Source organism: Phoenix dactylifera, chromosome 6, assembly GCF_051530095.1.
Source record: "Phoenix dactylifera cultivar Ajwa chromosome 6, Ajwa_hap1_PhDact_Kaust_v1.1, whole genome shotgun sequence".
In the NCBI taxonomy this organism is placed as follows: Eukaryota; Viridiplantae; Streptophyta; class Magnoliopsida; order Arecales; family Arecaceae; genus Phoenix; species Phoenix dactylifera.
The window spans coordinates 27,192,515-27,215,377 of record NC_143195.1 but is presented as its reverse complement, the minus strand read 5'-3'; the positions used below and the strand labels follow the sequence as shown (position 1 = coordinate 27,215,377).

The window sequence follows — 22,863 nt, the reverse complement described above, 5'->3', positions numbered from 1 at the left end:
AAAGTCAACACACCCCTGGTCGGCTTCTCAAGAGTTTTTGTCCTCATGGAAGGCGTGATCAATCTGCTGGTCACCATGAGATAGGAGCCTCAAAACAACACATCGAGGCTAGACTTCTTGGTGCTTTGGTCCTCTCAGCCTACAATGTGATCTTAGGCTAGCCTGGTCTCAATGCCTTCTGAGCCGTGGTGTCTACTTACTATCTGCTCATCCGATTCCCCACAAGAAGCGAAGTTTGAGAAATTTGAGATGACCAGATGATAGCTCGTGAATGCTATATGGCCATCCTCAAAGAAAAGAGGTTGGTAGAAACTCTACCAATTGAAGGGCTGGACATAAGAAACAAACTTCAAGGAAAGATGAACCTGACCGAGCTGTGCAGAATGGCTCGAGTCTAGATGAAGAGAATGAACCAAAGTGTTCGGCTTTCTTTATGCCAATGCTAATGTCTTCATCAGGTTGGCCATCGATATGCCAGGCATAAGCCCTGAGGTGATGGTTCACAAGCTTAACGTGGATTCGGCTCACCGAATTATGTGGAAGAAGAAGAGGAACTTCGTTGTAGAAAGGTAACAAGTCAAACTAAGAAGTTGACAAACTCTTAGAGGTGGGCTTCGTCCGCGAGGTGCCCTACCCTGATTGGCTGGCCAAATTGTGCTTGTCAAAAAGACTAATTGCAAGTGGCGAGTCGGCATCGACTACACTGATTTGAATAAGGCTTCCCCAAAAGATAGCCTCCCACTCTCAAAAATTGATCAGCTTGTGGATGCAACCTCAGAGCATCAATTGCTAACCTTCATAGACGCATTCTCTGGGTACAACCAGATTCAAATGGAGCCCGAGGATGAGAAAAAATAGCATTTCTCACCAACAAGGGCCTCTACTGCTACAAGGTGATGCCCTTTGACTTAAAAAATGCAAGGGCAACTTACTAGCGCCTTATCAATAAGATCTTCAAGAAGCAGATCGGCCGAAATATGGAGGTGCGTGGATCATATACTCATAAAAATCCGAGCAATGGGGTAGCACTTAGCCAACTTGAAGAAAACTTTTGCGACCCTCAGAAAGTACCAGATGAAGTTCAATCTAATGAAATGTGCCTTTGGAGTCACATCAGAAAAATTTCTTAGATTCATAGTAATGCAACAAGGCATCGAGGTAAATTCGAAGAAGATCCGAGCAGTGTAGAAAATGCAACCTCCAAAGATTGTCAAAGAAGTTAAATATCCGATTGGTTAGGTTACTGCGCTAGCGAGGTTTGTCTCTAGATCGGCGAAGCGGTGCCTTCCGTTCTTCAAGGCCCTGAAGCATCCAGAGATCTTCCAATGGACCGAGCAGTGCTAAGAGGCCTTTGACTAATTGAAGGAGTATCTTAGCTCATCGACTCTCCTTATAAAACACAGGTCGGAGAAATGCTTTACTTATACTTAGCTATTTCTCTTTCTGCCGTGAGCTCGGTTTTGATACGAAAGAAGAAAAATGTCAGAAACAGATCTATTGCACAAGTCGAATTCTGCAAGATGCCGATACACTATATTCCAAGTTGGAGAAGGTGGTCTATGCCTTCATCATCTCAGTTTGTAAGTTCCGATAATATTCTAGGTCCATTCAGTCACAATTTTGACTGACCAACCGATGAGACAGATTCTGCAAAAACTTGAAAATGCAGGTCGGTTGGCAAAGTGGAAAGGGGATCTTAGAGAGTTCGACCAAGAGTGTCAGCCTCGGCCGTCTATCAAGGCGCAGATACTGGCAGACTTTCAGGTAGAATGTACCATCCTTGATGAAGATCCTATCGAGCCCCCCAAAAAGAAGAAGACCACAGAGCGGACGTGGATCCCAAACATAGACGGGTCATCAAGCTTGGGGGGCAGTGGGTCTAGACTCATATTGACTAGCCTCGATAGGGTGATTATAGAGTATGCTCTGCAGTTCGAGTTTTCGGCCTCAAATAATGAGGCTGAATATGAAGCGCTCATGACCGGGCTCAAGATTTCTAAGGAGCTCAGGGCTAAGCAATTGAAGGTCTTCAGCGACTCACAATTAGTTGTCGGCCAAGTGTAAAAAGAGTTCGAGGTTCAGGGGTCATCAATAATCAAATATCTATAAAAGGTAAAAGACATCACCTCAATTTTTCATAATTTTGACGTACAACAGATTTCTCGAACGGAGAATATGAGGGCCAACTTGATGTCAAAACTGGCTATCTTGGAGACCACCGACCTGACTAAAACTACATATCTCTAAGTCCTGGAGACGCCAAGCATCGACAAGCTTGAGCTCATAATGAACACAAGAGCCAAGTTAGATAGATCCTCTCGTTGACTTTTTGAAGGACGAGAAACTACCTACAGATTTGGCTGGAGCTCGCAGAATAAGGTGTCAAGCCTCCCACTATATCCTCCTTGACGACAAGTTATATTGGAGATCATTTTCACTACCACTCCTCAAGTGCCTCCGCCTGACCGAAGCTGATTATGCACTTCAGAAAGTGTATGAAGATATATGTATTGCAATAAGGATACTACTGGCCTACCCTGCAAAGGGATGCAGCCGACTTCGTTAAGAAGTGTGACCGATGTCAATGCCATGAAAACATCCAATGGAGACCAGCGGTGCCTTTGATGCCAATCAATGCCCCTTGCCCATTTGCACAATGAGGAATCAATATCCTTGGACCTTTTCCAATGGCAACTAGGCAATATAAGTTGCTCTTTATGGCTATGGATTATTTCACTGAATGGACAGAAGCCGAGCCAGTGGCCCAAATTACCGAGGCCAAAGCTTGAGATTTCATCTGAAAGTTCATAATTTGTAGGTTCGGGCTTCCTCGGATGATCATCACAATTAATAAGCGCCAATTCGACAATGCGAGATTCAAAGAGTTCTACATTGAGCTTAGAATCAACCACCAGTTCACTTCGGTGTGCACCCCTAGAGCAATGGAGAGGTTGAGGTGACCAACCAAACAATCCTGCAAGGGCTAAAGGCTAGACTAGACCGAGCAAAAGGACTATGGATTGAAGAGCTATACAGTGTCTTATAGGCATATCAGATGACACATCAAATTTTCATTGGAGAGATGCCTTTCAACCTTACTTTTGAAATCGAGGCAATGATTCTACTAGAGATTGGGCTTCCATCACTTCAGTTAGAAAGCTTTGACGACCAAACAAATTTAGATCGGCTTCAAGCTAACCTTGATATGTTAGAAAAAACTAGATAGCAAGCTCAAATCTGCATTGCGACATACCAATGGAGAGCGGCTCGGTATTACAACTCAAGGGTCAAAAGTGAACTCTTATGACTTGGTGACCTCGTCTTGAGAAAGACCGAGGCATCACAACTAGGAGAACTCGGAAAGTTACGCTCAAATTGGGAAGGCCCATACCGAGTAGCCGAAGTACAACGACTAGGAACGTATAGGCTGGAGCATTTCGGCAGCACTGCGATCCCACGAACTTGGAACTTTGACAAGCTCCATCTATTATTAGTAAAGTTCATTGTATACCAAGCTTATTCCTAATAAAAATCTTCTTGTTGTATTTCTATCTTTTAGATTGGACAATTATGACAAGCGTATTTGACTCGGGACACCCTGGGAATGCTTGGGCCTCGATCTAAGGGACACTCCGAAAATGCCTGGGCCTCGACCTAAGGAGCACCCTGAGAATGCTTGGGTCTTAACCTAAGGGACACCTCAGGAATGCCTGGGCCCCGACCTAAGACCTCCAAGGTCAACGATAGTCCGGTAACAAAAATGACTATGCAGAGGCACCTCGGACTTTTTCAGAACCTCCTTATGCCGAGCTCACTTAGAATTCGAAGCAAATTTGGAGACAAGCTCCAAAAAATCAACTGAGGAGCCCAAGATAGGCTAAAAATCCTCATTGATCTTCTGATCAGAATTTTCTAAAGATCAATCGAGGAGCCCAAGATAGGCTAAAAACCCTCGCTGATCCTCTAGTCGAAACTGAACATAAGAAGAAGCATCAAAGAAAAGTTTCGTGCAATTAGCCAAACTCAAACAAAAAGTAAGTAATGCAAGCAAAAGCCGAAGTTAGGTAGTTTAATAAACTTATACTTTCATTACTTTTGAGCAGGTACATTAACCTTGGTAAAAAATCAAGCAAAAAGTGAAGTATATCAAGGTCGGTTTATCCAAGCAAAAAAGCAAAGAAAAGAGACTTCATTCTTTGTCGTCTCCTTCGCCGCCTTCTCCGTCGTCACCGCTATCACCTCCTTCGCCATCCTCGTCGTCGTTGTAGTCCTCACCGAGATCAGGTTAGAGGCTGGAGAAATCCACCCCTAGGAAGAGTTGCTGAGCTTAAGCTCAGCATTCCTCAAAGCCCTTCATGAATGCGTCGATCGCATTCTCGGTGAACTCATCCTTGAACTGGTCCAAGCAAGGTACTCCTCGACCGCTTTGGCGGCCTTCTCCTCGATGTAGGCGACCTGTTCCTTAGCCCCGACAGCCTCGTCCTCGGCCTTGGTAGCCTGCTTCTTGGCCTCGGCAACCTCTTGGTCGACCTCTGTGAGCTTGGCAGAAAACTGTTCGACTCTTTGCTCAACAGCCAGGAAGGCCTCTCTAGCTGCAGATAGGCGGCTATCCAATATCATCTTCTAAGTCCACGTGGTCCTAGCTTGGCTTCTGTCGACCTAATCTTATCTTCGGCCGCCTTTGCCCCGCTCCTCGACAACCTCCAACTTCACCCTGAGCTCTGAGCCATGCCTCTTGAACGTTGAGATCAACTTATTCATGTAGCTGACCTCGTAAGCATGCTGAAAAGGAATAAAAGGATTAGTAACTAAAGTGAACGACTTGGTGAAGATTTGTAAATCAGAGATTTACCTGGATGACTAAGGAGAAGGCCCCGTCAATCAGCTCGTGCACATTGAAGGAGCGCATGAGCTTCTTGTCGGCTTAGAGCTGCATAGCTCGGACTACCTCCATGGCTACTTTGCAGGTCATCAAGGCTGAGTCGGACTTTTGGACTGACCATCTTGGGACATAGGTCCTAGAGGCATAGGCCGAGGCTGAAGGGCCTTCCTCAGCTGGGGCGGACGAACTCTGACCAGACCGAGCCAAGGCATGGGACTCAGAGGATGACAGACATGAAGAAATGACAGCGACAGATGGTTGGGCTAGGATGACCCCTTCGGAGGGGCCAACCTGAGCGGAGACACATCTCGACCTTGGGGTCGAGCTCCATATTCTTTCCCCAAGGTAAGGGCACCTCGGGAGAGACCTCGAAAACCTAGGCCCCAGCGGCAGCTTCGGTAGCAGGGGCCGAGGAGGATTCCCCCCTCGACTTCTTCTTCTTATGAGGAGCCTCACCCCTGGATGCTGCGGCCGACCTCTTTTGCATCTTCTTGCGCATTAGTCCCAAGTAGGTCTTCATCGCTACGACAGCAGCAATACTGAATATATGGTTAGACAAGAATTTCGAGGAGAAAAGATAGAAAAAATTTAGAAGAAATTTATGCTAAGGGTCAGCTAGGCTTAGACCGACATTGATCAGCTTCTCCTCGGGCAACAATTCTTGCAGAGCAGGAATCTTGGATCTAGATTTAAGAAGTGTGCCCAAGGGTCCTTGATCGTCACTAGACAACCTTAGGGGCTGATTCAAAGATCTCCGAAGTGTCCTCCATAAAGTTTCAAACCATCATGATTGCTTAGAAGAAATGAAGAAAAATCTTTCTTTCTATCCATAGATGGAAGAGGGAGTACCTTGGATCAACTGGTGGCTTTTTCAAAAAAAAAAGGTACCACCAGTTGCAGTCCCAAGAATGCCTCTTCAAAGTGAAGCACCTCCGAAAGAGAAAAATCGAGGCTCGAATATTCCAAAGGAGATAAAGAGAAAGAAAGCCGACGATGATCCGCTAGAAGTTCGGAACCAGCTAAGTCAGGACAAGGCTATAAACCGTCATCAGCTGAACAAAGAAGGGGTGGAGGGGTAGCTTTAACCTGGCCCTAAGAGTCTCCTCATACAAGCTGAGATGAGAAGGAGGGGGATTGGTCACCTGGTCATCGGGACTGGCAAGCTCAAAGATGAACTTGGGAGTTATGAAGTACTGAGTTCGGACGAGGTCTATTTTTTCTTGGGTGAGGAGAGATACCTCGTAGTTCGGTCCTGATTGGACCTTGGGCTCAGCCTCACCCGAAGGTGATGACTACCGAGCTTAAGGAGAGTGGTCAGACGACCAACTCCCCTTTGAGGCATTGACCTCAGCTTCACTCATGGTGGTGGAGGAGTTGAAGAAGATGAAGACAAAGGTGAAGAAGAAGACAAGGAGGCGATGTTGAGCAGCCAAGAACAAGTACCCATCAAAAATGGAGGAGCGCGGAGGATGTCGAAGCCAAAAAGAAGGAACTTTGTCGGAGAGCCACCTGGGAGATTAGGCACTTGACCACTTAGGTAGATTGGCAAATGAGGCAAGAATGCAAACTAGAGGGGGGGGGGGTTACCCTTGTATAGGGGCTCGAACAATCTTGATCAAAGCAATGGTTTGGTTAGCCAAGCAGATTCAGCCATGTGTTAGTTCAGGATATGGTGTGAGCAGTTCACCAGAATCACTGTATTAATGGTGCCTCGGAATAACCTTGTAATAATGATACCTAATGATAGTCCAGATACAGTGATGCCTCAAGAAGATCAAATGATGCATTTAATGCTCCCTGACAAACACTTTGTTCTCGATCAAAATGACTCCATGACTTCCATTGTCCGAACTAAAATATAGCTCGACCTCGAAAATGAAGGACAAGTAATGAGAAAAATATTGGACACCTCAACCTCAGACTAGACCGACCTCCTCTATCTTGGTATAAACTAAGGTAGGTAACTTCGGCGAAAATCAAGGAGCCAATCAACATGTGTCGACAAAGACTGATGGTTCTAGCAACCGATAGATTCGGCAGCACTACAGTCGACGCACGATCAATGTCGTATGCCGCCCACACGGAATGATACCTACACCATAAATGTACGGCTAGCCATTAACACACATTGCATCAACTCAGGTAACGATAAAATGGACCTTAGGCATGTTATGTTCATTAGGAGAGAACTCCATTCTGCTAGAATTTCTTTCTTCCATACTGTTGCTTCTTTATTCTAACTTAGATATCGGAGGATCCTCTATCAAAAACTCTTCAGCAATCGGATTTCTTACAGGCCATCTTCAGAGGAGATCCACTCCACCACACCTCGGATATCTCGTGCAGCTCGATTTCTGCTAACCTTCGGGTCAGCCGAGCTACGCTCTAATCTCGGTTCGAGATTCTGTGACAACAAGCATATCTATAGTTACTTGCTATTCCATCCGCAGAAGGACTATACAATTTTAGTTTCATTCCCCACTAAGTTGTCTAAACAACATCAAATACAAGAACTAGCCTTTCTTGCAAGCCAACTATTGCAACTTGAGTTGCAGTGTAACTTCAGATATAGAATTACAAATAGCCTCTTAAAGCAAAAAGGAGGAGAGACATGAGAGCAAGAAGAAGTGTGAATGAAGATAGACATTGGTCAGAGGAAATACGGGGCAAATGATGAACCTGATAGTTAGGAAAATGATCTAGCCATGCCTCATTTCCGAATACTTGATCTAATTGTTTCCGAATACAAGCTTAAAGAAAGTGGTTATTACACCAAGTATAGCGGATACTAGTGAAGCCCAAGCCAATAAGTCTATTAGGAGCAATGGAACGATGAAGCTCCTGCACATCAATCTTCTCTACAAAGTCCTAACATCTTTCTCTAAAGGGCATTTTCTATACAATTGAGTCGCCTTCATCAATGTTGGGATGCCTTGCTGTGGGGTAGAGGCTGCTTTCATGTTAGTTTTATTTTTCATTACTTTATTACAATTATGCTGACCCATAGATTGATTTTGATGATCACAAAACCTTGAAGTATAATTACTAATGTTTGTGTTGCAAGAAGAAAGATAATTTGTTTTGCAAGAAAAATAGCAAGTTGGAAAAATACAAGAAAGCCTCAAAAGCTCTCAAGAAAGTTGGAAGAAAGCCACACTTCATTGGCCTAAGTTTCAAGTTCAAAGAATTCAAGTTGGAGGAGCAAATTCAAAAGAACAGTCCTTGAGTCGACTCCTGAAAGTTCAAAGTCGACTCCGACACTCTAGAATTTCAAGAAACAGTACTCAAGTCGACTTCTACTGTTCACGAGCCGACTCCAGCAGAAAATAGTTTTCAGCGCTACAATGCTCGAGCCGACTCCTACTATTCACGAGCCGACTCCAGCTATAGTGCCGAGTCGACTCCTACTTCATTCGATCCACCTCTCTCAATCAGGATAGAAAGTAGTTTTCAGTGCTACAGTTCTCGAGCCGACTCCAGCTACAGTGCGAGCCGACTCCTATTCACGAGTCGACTTTTGCTTCAGCCGAGTCGACTCGAGCATGCTGGGAGGCATAACGGCTAGTTTTTTCACGGCTCCAACGGCTAGTTTTCACTCCCAACGGTTCTATTTCTTCTCTAACGGCTAGGAGAAGCTTTCCACATGTTCTTAAGGATATATATTCATGGAAACACCAAAAGACAACAAGAGGAAGAGCTCTAAAAGATCAAATCTTTCAAGAATCCAAAAAGAGAGAGTATAACTCAAAATCTACAAAAAGGGGCCAAACATTTGAGCAAGAAGTGGGCTATTCAAGTTAGGATCAATCAGAGCATATACCAAGAGCCTCAAGATCACATCCTCAACCTCAACCAATTGGTGAAGAGCTTCAAAGATCAACAACTTCACCAATCCGAGTGTTGCTTCATGTTTTATTATCTTGTAATCTTTTTGATGTTGTCAAAAAAGAGGAGAAATATTTGAGTATATGCTCATAATGCTTTATGTATTTTCAATGGAATATAAATCAGCTTAGATTGAATTGTATTGATTGGGCTAAGCTGATTAAATCTAAAGCATTATCATGAGTATGTTTTAAATATACATGTTTTCTACTTCATGCAACTTAGCTATGTATTAGTTCTAGAACACAATCTATTTTATATTGCATATACTTCAAGTTTTATCATCATCAAAAAGGAGGAGATTGCTGACCCAAAGATTGATTTTGATGATCACAAAATCTTGAAGTATAATTACTAATGTTTGTATTGCAAGAAGAAAGATAATTTGTTTTGCAAGGAACATAGCAAGTTGGAAAAATACAAGAAGGCCTCAAAAGCTCTCAAGAAAAGTTGGAAGAAAGCCACACTTCATTGGCCTAAGGTTCAAGTTCAAAGAATTCAAGTTGGAGGAGCAAATTCAAAGAAAAATTCAAAAGAACAGTCCTCGAGTCGACTCTGGCACTCTAGAGTTTCAAGGAACAGTGCTCGAGTCGACTTCTACTGTTCATGAGCCGACTCTAGCAGAAAACAGTTTTCAGCGCTACAGTGCTCGAGCCGACTCCTATTATTCACGAGCCGACTCTAGCTACAGTGCCGAGTCGACCCCTACTTCATTCGAGCCGTCTCTCTCAGTCAGGATAGAAAGTAGTTTTCAGCGCTACAGTTCTCGGGCCGACTCCAGCTACAGTGCGAGCCGACTCCAGCTACAGTGCCGAGCAGACTCCTATTCACGAGTCGACTCCTGCTTCAGCCGAGTCGACTCGAGCACGCTGGAAGGCATAACGACTAGTTTTTTTATGGCTCCAACGGCTAGTTTTCACTCCCAACGGCTCTATTTCTTCTCTAACGGCTAGGAGAAGCTTTCCACATGTTCTTAAGGGTATATATTCATGGAAACACCAAAAGACAATAAGAGGAAGAGCTCCACAAGATCAAATCCTTCAAGAATCCAAAAAGAGAGAGCATAACGCAAAATCCACAAAAAGGGGCCAAACGTTTGAGCAAGAAGTGAGCTATTCAAGTTAGGATCAATCAGAGCATATACCAAGAGCCTCAAGATCACATCCTCAACCTCAACTAATTGGTGAAGAGCTTCAAAGATCAACAACTTCACCAATCCGAGTTTTGCTCTTTTTTCATTTATGTTTTATATTTTGAGCTTAACTCTAATGTGCTTTAATTTCTTCAACTCTTGCACTTGTAAAGTTTCTTCCAAACCTAAATTGGAAGTTGTTGAATTAGGAGGATTCAACAAGGAAAAAGATTTTGGTTGGTGAGCCTTTGGGAAAACCAACTGGATTGTTTGTGAGTCCGGAAAACAAACCATGTAATGATTTTGGTTGGTGAGCCTTTGGGAAAACCAACTGGGTTAATTGTGAACCTAGAAAACAATCGAAATTGGTTCTAGTCGGTGAGCCTGTAAAAACCGACCGAGTTCATTGTGATCTCGTAAAAACAACGAGTTGGGTTGTGAACTCGTAAAACAACCACACTGTAATCAGGAAGATTATAGTGAAAATCCCAAGAAGGCTTGGGGAGTGGACGTAGGTGCTGTTGGCACCGAACCACTATACTTTTGTTGTGTTTATGATGCTTCTTTGTTGTCTAACTTTCTCACTTACATACTTAGATAAATTGCTTGCTTAACTCTTGTCCGCTGCTTAATAGATTTAATCTTGATTAGATTAGAATCAAACTGCTGCTAAGTTTAAATTCTACTGAGCATTCGTACAACTTAGCTTAATTAACTCTAAAATTTAGAAGTAGTTGAAAAGTTTTTAAAAGACCCAATTCACCCCCCCCTCCCTCCCCCCTCTTGGGTTGTATCTACTGGGTAACAAATTATTACATCAACTACAACTCTACTTTTTCCAATAACTTCTGCTTCTTTGAACAACACCATACAATCACAAGGGTTCGGATTATATCTTTTGCATGAAAGAATGATTCACCTTCTCTCGTGATGCTAACTATTTCAAAATCTATGCAGATGGGTGAAAGAAAAAGGTTGGAGTGCTTTGAAATCTATGCAAGATGCGATCTAATGGTTGACATCGCAAAAGAAGATCAATCATTCTTTCATACAAAAGATACAATCCAAACCCCAATCATAATGTCAATAGTGAACCATTGTTATACTTTATTGGAAGGCCTATTCTTTCTAAATTAGGTAAGAGGATGTTTGGTTTTGCTTCTAGTTTGTGACCTCCAGTGGAAGCACTTTCGAGATAATATCACTGTTCATTTATTTTCTTAGAAAGTACTTATTTTAATAGTTACAAATTATGTTTCTAGCAATAATAATCACACTATAAAGCTTTTCAAGAGGTTTCAATGAACCTATGTTAATGAGTGCATGTGCAGCACGCGAGCATACATACTAAGGTTAGATGTAAATCATAGCACATCCAATAACAAACATACATAGGTTTCCATAAAATGACCACATAATTGAGGAACATGTCTTTCTTTCATCATTCATCTCGAAGATTAACAAGTCTAGTCCAAATCAGCGTGTTTGAAAGCGTGGCATGCACATAGATACCATAAGAAAATATTCTCGTAGTTTTATTTTGCTTGTGTACCTACAGCGGTTGAGATAGTGAAAAAGCCAACTCCAACCTGCTCGAAGGTAATAGTTGTGAAAAAATAATCAATCTCAAAGTCCCTCCAAATGGATCCTAGCTACCCTCCAAGAAAAATAACTGACCAAAAGCCAGTTAAGAAGTTAAAAAAAATTATGGAAGTTCATACTTCTTTTTTTTTAACTTAAGCATCAGAAGGCCCGGCAAAAGCCGTGAGTCCCGCCACCAAGGTGGTAGCCCAGTTGGAACGGGGCGTTTGCTTCCAACCAAGTGGTTCCAGGTTCGAAACGCACGGGCGTCGATTAAATTCGGGGACCGGATGCCCCACGCCTGGACACGGGGTCTGGAAGCGCTACTGGTCGGCTGGTAGCCTGGGTGGTGCCAGGTGTGACGTACTCACACGGAGAGTCGGGTCGGATAACTGAGCCGGCCCACGGGTGGGGAGGGTATGAGTAAAATAGGTCGGGGTGCCCAACACACGACTCGGTCTACCCGCATCGAACATTCTCCTGGCGGGGTGGGGGCCCAGTGATCGGGGCTGCTACGCGGGGGTGGGCTTGTCTCTTCCTCCCCCCTTCCCCTTTTTTTTCAGCAAAAAAAAAAAAAAAAAAAAAAAAAAAGCCGTGAGTCCCCCAACCTCTTGTTATCTTACAGCTCGATGGAAGCTAATGAAGGTGTTCCCTTCGTCAACCCGAAGGTTGGCGGCAACAATTATTATCTTGTGCCTTCAAACAGAGCTTAGCTGCAGAAACTCAGCACATTTTTTAGGTTTCAAGTAATTACTTCATCCATCAAAATTTTATTCTAAGTATTAATTCAAACGAGTTATAAATTTCTAATTGACAGGAAGTGTCATTCACGTTGAATAGCTAATAAATAGTCAACTAAACCACGCCTGTCCTGCAACTAAACCAAGTAGCCATGTTTTCAAGTGTGAGCTAAGCGTCCGTTACAATGATTTTGTGGTTGAACTTATGAAACAGATTAGATTTTTTTAATTATTTATTATTATTTTTTTAATTTTTGAGTTTTTTTTTTTTTTCTCTCTTGTTGAATTCATTGTAAGGACTGATAATTAAGGAAGCAAAAGCTCTCCATCTCAAGAATGCTAATTGGCTGATTGGGCAAAATCTTTTTGTTGCTTATAAATTTTTTTATTTAACTTAAAGAAACTTTCGTTCATGATATAGATTCAGATTTCATCCTATCCTTATTTACTTGGCCAGGCTTCACCTACTCTGGTTCTCAAAATAAAATCGTCTACCTTATTTTAGCTATTACAATATATGTAAAGAAGAATTTGAGCGCATGTTTAGTTAGAGAAAAAGTTGGATTTTGGAATGAAAATAAGAATGAGGGACACTCATTCCAACTATTTCGTTGGAGTGAGCCTTATTCTGAATTCAATTCTAGAGGAGAATGGAAATATTTTAATTTTCTAAAACTTAATCCTGACTCTTCCTAGCATTTAAATTCTATTCCGATTTCGATTCCAATTTCAGTGTGAGGATCCGTGCGGGCGTGTGTTTAGTTCTACATCGTCTATTCGTTAGATAGATCTTGGGTTAAGGAGTCCAAATAATATCTTCTAGTTAGTTTTTTCGGGTGAGATTCTGAATTGTTACAAATAGTATCAGAGCAGATCTGGCATATTTGATGTGGACTAGGAGACACTGCAGCACGGATCTATTGGGGATGATAACCTATGTAGATTAGGAGACACTGCAGCACAGATCTATTAGGTACTTATGCAAGATCAAGAAACTTAAATAATACCTTCCGTGTAGTCCTTCAATTCTGATCGCAAATCAAACAAATTCTTAATATATTTTATCAGTAGATTGCTTGACCTTTAACCTATTGACCATTAAAATAACTTTTAGTATACTTCGTCAAAAAGGGACTTCACTCTTAATCCTTGCTACAGTAAAATTAGGAGGCGAATCACCAGCTACTAAATGGTGGGTCAGCTGCCCTCAAGATTCTTCAACACGCCAAAATCCCATCCTCAGCAATATCAGTGAGTCAAAGAAGAAACTCCCGTTCTTTCTTTTCAGCCACAACTAGGAGGAGGCAAAGCTGTCCATGCACTGGTTGATGTTCAAATGAAGACCACACTTCTCCTCACGATATCTATCCCCATTTTGTCTCTAAATTCTCAGCGTAAATCTTGATAGCTTAGGTTTTATTTTATAACGTTTTAGTTTCCTGAGGTATATCCTCCTGCGCCTTACCACTAGCGGGGAGAAAAAAAAAAAAAAAGAGAGGAGGGGCCGGGCATGCTGTGTTCTGAAATTCCAGTTTTATCCTAATTCATAGACAATCTTACCATCAGAAGTATCAGAACTAACCAGTTTTTCAAGTGATAAATAAAAACTCTAAAACAAGAATACATATACTGCTCTTATATTTCGCCAAGGTATTATTAGCAAACATTTTAATAAATACTTTTACGAAGTATAAGGAGGTAGCTGCTTAGACTAATTTGTTATTGAATATGTGAATGAGAAAAATACTACGGATGCCCATTTATGTGCAGATAAGACGTTTCTTGGATTCAATAACAGTGGCTTGAAAATTTCATAACCAACCATCTCTTATCGTGCCAAATTCTGCAAGTTACATCAAGCCTCTCGTGCAATACGGTAGAAAAATCGTTCGTGATAGGAACATCTAGCAATACTTAATAAATAAATATATGGTAAATATTAACAAATGGCCCAAAAGTATTTGCCAAGGTAATTTCCTCATTAATTTAATATTATTTGTTTCATTCTAATTGGTTAACTAAATGTTGTTATATGGTATTTGAGCTACCAAATCCTTCCTAATTTTTTATCAAAATTTTCTAATATCTCTCCATCCCATCAACATCTCACCCATGCATTGTATTCATCATTATGAGTGGATAATACTTCTAATGAACTATAAATGGTAAATATGAAATTGTTAAACTAGAAAATCAAATTATAGAATTCAAATCATGAATAATTAGATTTCCCTCCAATCAAAATTTGGCATGTAATTTAAGATAATTAGATAGTCACCCTTAACAAATGTCCCTACACATTTGTTAATGGGACCCTGCATATATTGCAAGCAAAATGTCAATGATGCATTACTAGTAATTGTTAATAAATCTAGAGCATAAATAGGATTCAAGAAGACAATGATGACTTTATTTTGTTGTGGCAAGAATCATGACTTAAATCTCTATTAGCTGAGGGATGCATCCATGTAAATTGAAATATAGCCTTCCAGTTCTACCTCCCATCCCATGCCACCAAATCAAACCCAAGGAAAGAGAAAAAACCCTATCCGAAAAAGAAAAAAAAAAACAAAAAATCCAACATAGCTCATGACTGAAAATATTCTTTTTCTACTTTTGATTTCAATTACATATTACTATTATTGGACATGTGTGAGAAATACTATAGAAATGGGGAAGTGGAGTCCAGCTTGAGTGGTAGAGACGCCTTCAAGCATTTTCGTTATAGACAAAAAAAAATTTCCGGTTTGATCAATTTATTAAAAACTAGAATAAATAGTGAAAAAACAGGAAAATTTCAAATCTAACAGCTGTCTGACAAAAACGATCTGAGTTCAGAGAATGTTCTCGGGAGTCCTCGGAGGCTGACCTTGACTTGAGTCTCGCGCCACCCACCATCCCTCCCGCCACCCAAAGTATTCGGGACGTTGGCCCATCCACGCGCCGGAGCGCCAATTGGCATCGACCAAAGCTAAGAAAGCTTCTCAGCGGCGCACGTTAAATAACGCGAGATATTCCCCGGCGGCCAACCGAACCCCGTCGTCTTTCCCGCGGCTTCCCGATGATGCGAAGCCCCGCGCCGGCGTCCGGCAGCCGGCGACCAAGCGCCGCCAGCCGGAACACTAGCACCACCAGCCGGAAGTCCCAGGACAGCTGGGACATCTATCGGAGCTCCGGCTCCTCGGTCTCATCCGGCGGCTGCAAGCCGTCGTCGTCGTCGTCCGGCCGGAACCCGGTCAAGATGGCCGCCTGGGCGATCGGGTCCTGCTTCGGCCCGCCGGGGGTGAGGTCGGAGAAGGACGATTTCTCGGAGAAGGACTTCAAGCGGCCTTCTCGTAAGCTTCTTTCCTCCCCACCCTCCTTAAGAAATTTTGGATTAGAATTTGGCGCTCTCTTTTTTGCTTGTATTCTTGTTTTTATTTAGAAATACATGAGAATGTTGGGGAAAAGTTATTCTTTTGTGTGGATAATTTTGGAAAATTGATGTTCTTCTCCGGTTTTAAATGGTTTTGATCTGTTGTTGTTGGGCAAACAAATCCTTGTTGGGCAGTAATTTTCACGCTGTGTGATTGAAATTTTGGATTTAATAGTTTGAGGTTGTCATCATTCTTCCGCGGTAGCAGTAAAAGTGCTCAGGAATCTTGCCGTAGGTTTATAAGATATTAAAAAATATTATGTTATTGGTCCAAGATCTAGGGAAAAGTATATCCTTTTTTTGGTGGGCTATCTCTATTTTCTTTCCCCAATTTTTTTTTTGTTTCTGCTGAATTGCATTTTGAAAATTTAGGGCAGAATGTTAAATCTTTTGAGAATTGGAGTTCTTTGCTTGTTTTGGCAGCTTTGTTCCATTGTTGTTTCTGATATGGTCTTGGAATTTATTAAAAATGTATAAAGGTGATGAACTAATTGTTCTGATGCATTTGATCATTCAGCTTGTGAATTCTTGCGAAATTATGATTTTGATTTGTTTGTTTGAGAGATAGGCAAAGGACCGGCAACTTTAGTTTACTTTCATTGACTCTTTTTGATCGATTTGTTTTAGTCACCCAATCGCGTAGTGCTTATGGAAGCTCTCGTGGAAGCTCTTATGCTACTGACATGAGACGATCGGGCAAAGGAATATATAGTAGTAATTCAGGAAATACTTTCCAAAGAGAGCCTGGACGTAGGGCATTCACCATGGCGGAGATCCAGAAAGCGACTAAGAATTTCTCCCCAGCTTTGAAGGTTGGACATGGTGGCTCTGGTATAGTCTATAAAGGCAAACTAGATGATGGCACACTTATTGCAGTTAAGCGTGCCAAAAAGGTTAGATGCAGTTGTTTGTTGTTTTGGGATGCTATGGCTTTTCTTTCTTTTCGAGCAAATGTTTATGTCTTTTTCTTCTCCCTTTTCATTATCTTTATGAAATTCTGGAATAGCTATTTCACTTTTTGTCAAAAAAAAAAAAAAAAAAAACTGATGGCTTTTCTTAAATTGTATTGGCTTAACCGAAAATCAAGACTGATATTAGTATCATGCTGTGATTCGTTGCAGAATTTGTATGATAACCATCCAAGCATGGAATTCCAGAGTGAGATTCAGACTTTGGCACGTGTTGAGCATTTGAATCTGGTCAGGTTCTATGGGTATTTGGAATATGAGGATGAGAAGATTATTGTTGTTGAATATGTTCCTAATGGAACTCTTCGAGAACATCTTGACTGTAAGTTTTTATTGCGCATTTTCCATTTTGTTGTTATAGTCATACTACAGTTTCACTTCTTGTTGTTGTGGTTGTCATTATACTGTTGTTGATATTTAAAAGATTAGTCATTGCATGAGCCTTGTTTTGATCTTCTACTATATCTTTCAACTATTTGACATTTTCATGCTGACATGTGTTTAATAAATTTCAGGTCAACGTGGAAAACCTTTGGACCTTGCTGCACGGCTGGATATTGCAATCGATGTTGCTCATGCTGTTACATATCTTCATATGTATTCAGGTGTGTTTAGAGTGTTCGTTTTTTTTGTTGCTCTTATATGTTTGCCTTTTGCTTCCTAAGTTGTGTTGGGGTCCCATAACCTGGCCTCTACTAGAAATCACAAAGTTGCGATGGAACAGATTTTGGCAAAAACTGAAGACACCTGCTGATCATGTGTGTCATTTAGCTGTATGATGCAAGGGCGGCCCAATACATTTGGGGGCCTAAGGCGAATATAATGAATGTAATAAAATTTTTTAATAAGTATAAAATACTTAAAAAAATGATATGGAAATAGATAGCTATCAAGTACACTATTTCAACAAAGATACATGAATCTAATAAAGATAGACAAGAAGCCTTTTTAATTTAATATAATTCTTGAATGGAAGCACAGAAAAGTAATTACTCTAAAAGAAGGGCCATGAAACTGATTAAATAACTGAGATAATGTTTGGCAATACTGTTTACCATGTCAAGCAAGAGCAGAATAGGAAAAGGTCATCCCATGGCACTTCATGGTCAAGGTAAAGAAAAGAATATGTCCAGAAAGGAACCTCTCTATAAGAGAAAGTAGGGGCATTATGGAAAATTCAACCCCCTCCCTCCTTTTCTCTCTCTACCACCCAAGAGGGGAGAAGAAACTGAGAGGAGAAAATTAAAAGAATCTCCACCCTCCAAGAAGTCCATCTCTAATCCCCCTATCTTTCTTCCTGATGGCCCAGCTGGATCAGGAGTAATGCGAGGGAAGGAAAACCAGGACCAAGACCAAAAAAGAGAAGGGATGAAAGATAAGAGTGGCTTCAGGCGTGTATCAGGCCAACCAAATCCCTCCTCTCTCTCTCTCTCCACCCAAAACAAAACTACTGTCCCCAACTTCCCAAATTGCCCCTCTGCAGGCCAAAAAACTCTCCACCTCCCTTCCATCAAGGGGGAAGACTCGTAGCCAGCTCTTGTTCCCGTTTTATATGGGGCCTTTGCTTCCTTTTGGTCATGGTCAGACACACAGGGCAAGGAACTTCCCTCTCTCTCTCTCTCAATCTCTTTGCTCCCTTCGCCTCCCGGAGGCCTTCCATTGGCCCGAGGCCTTAGGCGACCGCCTCGGTCGCCTAAGGCTCGGGCCGGCCCTGGTATGATGCAAGATCGTACTATGATTAACATGTAATTTGGGTGGTTGCATCCAAACATCGTAAAAACAGGTATATGAGGCAGAAAACCCGTGTAGGACTTCCCACATGGATGGCTGGATTACAAATTGAAATAAAGAGATGTCATGAAGAGACATAACAATGGTTGTAATGAAAAGACATGATGAAGGGATATGATGGTGAAGGGATGTGATTGGTGGCTATTTGATTGGAACCAATAGGCACCTCTTCGTAAGTGACTACTGACAAAGAGATATGATGGTGAAGGGATGCACCACATCATAAGTGACTATTGATGGAGGGACATGATTGTGAAGGAATGCAACTCTTCATAAATGACTTTTGATAGTCTATAAATACACAAGATTACATCCCAAGCCACTCACTTTTCTTTTCATCACCACAACCATTATACATGTTACTATTCTCTTCCCTTCTTCCTCTTTATTTCTTGTCAAGAAATTTTGTATATTCAACCATCCTTGTGTGATCACTAATCTAACGACAATCATACAAGGGTTTATTCTCCGGCTCAAGTTTTCAACAGAAACAAGGGTTCAGACACAAGTATGAACTTGTGCAAACTGCTGGAATGAGACTAAAACAGGGCACCCAAATCTTGCAATCATTGGGAATGTGCAAACAACACTTGTTGGAGATGAAATAAGCCATAAACAACCAGAAGCTCCAGAGGAAATGGGATCAAGCAACGTCATAGACATATCATCGACGTATCTTTCGAGTAGATGAAAGGTACAATCATACAAAATCCTTTAGGGAAAAAGATCTACTAGAAAACTCAAACAGAATGAGTACAATCTCCCACAACTTTGCCCTAGATTTTGGAGTATTACAATAGATCAGGGCATACAAGAGTTACTTTCTTTTCTCTGTTGCACTAGAGAGATTCCTCTTGAAGCTTCTCTATACTTTAGGAATGGCACTCCCTGCACTCTTCTCCAAGTCTTCATCTAGATTGGGTACGAGAACTCCTCTCTTCCTCTCAAGCAAAACCCTAGAGGAACTCCCTATCTCTCTTTCGTCTCCTCTTTCTCTTGTTTCTTTGGACTTGTTCTCCCTATGCTCTTCAACATGAGAGGTATCTTATGGCATGTTTGGTTCGAAACTGGAACCAGAACTAGAATGAATTAGAATGGGAATCGGAATGGCCATGCCCCCCAACGTGTTTGGTTCATGACCGAAATCGGAATGGAATTTAAATATTAGAAAAAAATAGGGATTGGGTTTTGGGAGATTGGAGCATTCCTATTTTCTCTTAAATCGTAATGGGAATGGAACTCTCCCCAACCAAACAGCTAGAATGGGAGTTACTCATTCCCACTCTCATTCCAGAGTCCAAACCACTCATTCCCACTCCCATTTCAGAGTCCAAACCACTCACTTTTCTTTTCATCACCACAGCCATTATACATGTTACTATTCTCTTCCCTTCTTCCTCTATTTTTCTTGTCAAGAAATTTTGTATATTCAACCATCCTTGTGTGATCACTAATCTAACGACAATCATACAAGGGTTTATTCTCCGGCTCAAGTTTTCAACAGAAACAAGGGTTCAGACACAAGTATGAACTTGTGCAAACTGCTGGAATGAGACTAAAACAGCGCACCCAAATCTTGCAATCATTGGGAATGTGCAAACAACACTTGTTAGAGATGAAATAAGCCAGAAACAACCAGAAGCTCCAGAGGAAATGGGATCAAGCAACGTCGTAGACATATCATCGACGTATCTTTCGAGTAGATGAAAGGTACAACCATACAAAACCCTTTAGGGAAAAGATCTACTAGAAAACTCAAATAGAATGAGTACAATCTCCCACAACTTTGCCCTAGATTTTGGAGTATTACAATAGATCAGGGCATACAAGAGTTACTTTCTTTTCTCTGTTGCACTAGAGAGATTCCTCTTGAAGCTTCTCTATACTTTAGGAATGGCACTCCCTGCACTCTATCTCTCTTTCGTCCTTTCTCTTGTTTCTTTGGACTTGTTCTCCCCATGCTCTTCAACATGAGAGGTATCTGATGGCATGTTTGGTTTGAAACTGGAACCAGAACTAGAATGAATTAGAATGGGAATCGGAATGGCCGTACCCCCCCGATATGTTTGGTTCATGACCGAAATCGGAATGGAATTTAAATATTAGGAAAAAAAATAGGGATTGGGTTTTGGGAGATTGGAGCATTTCTATTTTCTCTTAGAATCATAATGGGAATGGAACTCTCCCCAACCAAACAGCTAGAATGGGAGTCACTCATTCCCATCATTCCAGTGTCCAAACCACTCATTCCCACTCCCATTCCAGAGTCCAACCCCAACCGCACCCCCCCCCCCCCCCCCACCCTCCACCCTCCGTGCTAACTAAACATGCTCTGGAAGTGAGGAAACTCCTTATGGGGCAAACCCATGGAACACCGTCTCCACTCTCTTTAGCAGAATTTAGAGTAATCACAATCACTTTTTCTTCTTTTCCCCACTTTTCATGTGGGAGCTTTTTTACCTCAGGAGAGGAAACTCCTAATGTACCGAACCCATGGAATAGACCCAATATAATGGTGGTCTCCTCATGAGATTGGACCTATGGAGCACAAATAAGCCTAATATGAACTCAGGCCTTGCAGGGCTGGACCATATGCATACATCCAATACAAAGTGAGGCCTTCCCGTAGGGCTAGTTGGCATAAACCCAACAAGTTGGTGGTAGAAACTAAATGTTTCACATTCTCATCTCTTGTCGTGTCCTTGAAGCACACTTGTACATGTTCATTTTGCCAACCTTCTCTAGTTACTACTTCATTAAACAGGGCAACACAGCTGTGTAACAGTCTGCATCCATGCAAACATATTATGCATTCCCCAAATAAAACTTTCCTTAGTTGCCCTTTATGGTTGAGCTGGGCCGATAACCCATAAGAAGAATGTGGTTTGGCAGTAGTTTAGGGCATCTTGAATGGAATCATGAGAGTACAGGCAGGAAGGACTATACATTCATGTGCTGCTGAAAAACAAAGGGTATCAAGAAAGATATATGGAAACTATCATAGTAAATAACCTGCACTTAGTTGAATTCCTAGGTATCAAGAAAGATATATGGGAAACTATCATAGTAAATAATCTTCACTCAGATGAATTCCTAAAATCATTAGCTTTCCCGAAAAAATGCTTTGGCTAGCATGGGAATCCATTCTTGAATCTCCAACATCCTGTTGCATGTGCTTTTTGGTTCATAGAAGTTGAGAGCTTCTTTTAGATCTGTTCTTTTAAAATTTCTTGTCCTGATTCATAGAATTTGATTTCGCAGATCAGCCTATCATTCATAGAGATATTAAATCCTCCAACATTCTTATAATGGATAATCTCCGTGCTAAGGTTGCTGATTTTGGGTTTTCACGACTTGGTGTGTCTGAGTCTGGAGTTACCCATGTTTCGACACAAGTAAAAGGGACTGCAGGCTATCTAGATCCAGAATATCTTAGAACTTATCAGGTCACAGAGAAGAGCGATGTCTTCTCATTTGGTGTATTGCTGGTGGAATTACTATCTGGGAGGCGCCCCATAGAAGCACAAAGGGATCTCAAGGAACGGGTTACAGCAAAATGGGTATGTATCAGTTTCTTTCATACAGAACTTCCACTTTCTAGTCAATGCTGACTTCTGGATTGCTGAAAACACCCTTGGCCTCCAAAGGAGGAGGAGGAGGTTTAAAGCAAGTTTATTAAACTTGCATGACAATAATGGAGATGCTTATAATATTTGCACGTGTATAATGAGATTTTTTTCTATTTGATTGTTACAGAATGGTTTGTCGCTGTTATGTTAGCTATATGGTGAATTCTTTTAAGCTCCTACTTGTCTTTGTGAAAGTACAGGCAATGAAGAAATTTACGGAAGATAATGCAATACAAATATTGGACCCAAATCTATCACCAAGCCCTGCCACCTATCTGGCAGTGGAACAGATACTTGAGCTCGTATTCCAGTGCTTAGCTCCAGAGAGACAGAGAAGGCCCAGCATGAGGAGGTGTGCAGAAATCTTATGGAGCATACGTAAAGACTACAGAAAATTGTCGTCTCTGGATTCATTCTCCCAGCCATCCTATCAAAGGAATACTTCTCTTTACCACAACAAGAAAGAGAAGAGCTGATGAGGTGAAATTTTATGTTGTGGAAGATCTAATTTACTTTTGAAGAAGTTCAGAATGTCAAGTTTGGGATCACTCAAATGTGGCAGCGGATCAGATCTTCTTGCTATTTAGTGTTTGACTAGCATCAACATGTTTTTTTTTCCTTTGGGGAATTGTACTCATGGTACGTAGGGAAGGCAATTGCATATGCCTTCTTTATAGGAAGTTTTTGTTTATGTTTGTTGAGTAGGGAGGTATAACTATGCCAATTCTGCTTGGTATTTTTTCCCTTGTGATCTGTTACCATAATGGAGGAGGTATATAATGAAAATAAAAAAGCCGTATAATTTCTGTACATCCAGCCTGACGTTTTCTTCCTGTTATT

General features: G+C 41.5%; 1 protein-coding gene across 1 annotated transcript; it reads left to right on the top strand.

Moving 5' to 3' along the window:
* Positions 1–15,008: 15,008 nt before the first annotated feature.
* LOC103710368 (calmodulin-binding receptor-like cytoplasmic kinase 2) lies at positions 15,009–22,833 on the top strand. Its single transcript, XM_008796056.5, has 6 exons — positions 15,009–15,555; positions 16,263–16,528; positions 16,757–16,925; positions 17,119–17,208; positions 21,656–21,954; positions 22,224–22,833. The coding sequence occupies exons 1-6, from the start codon at positions 15,282–15,284 to the stop codon at positions 22,497–22,499; spliced, it is 1,374 nt and encodes a 457-aa protein (XP_008794278.1). The 5' UTR covers positions 15,009–15,281; the 3' UTR covers positions 22,500–22,833.
* Positions 22,834–22,863: the final 30 nt, after the last annotated feature.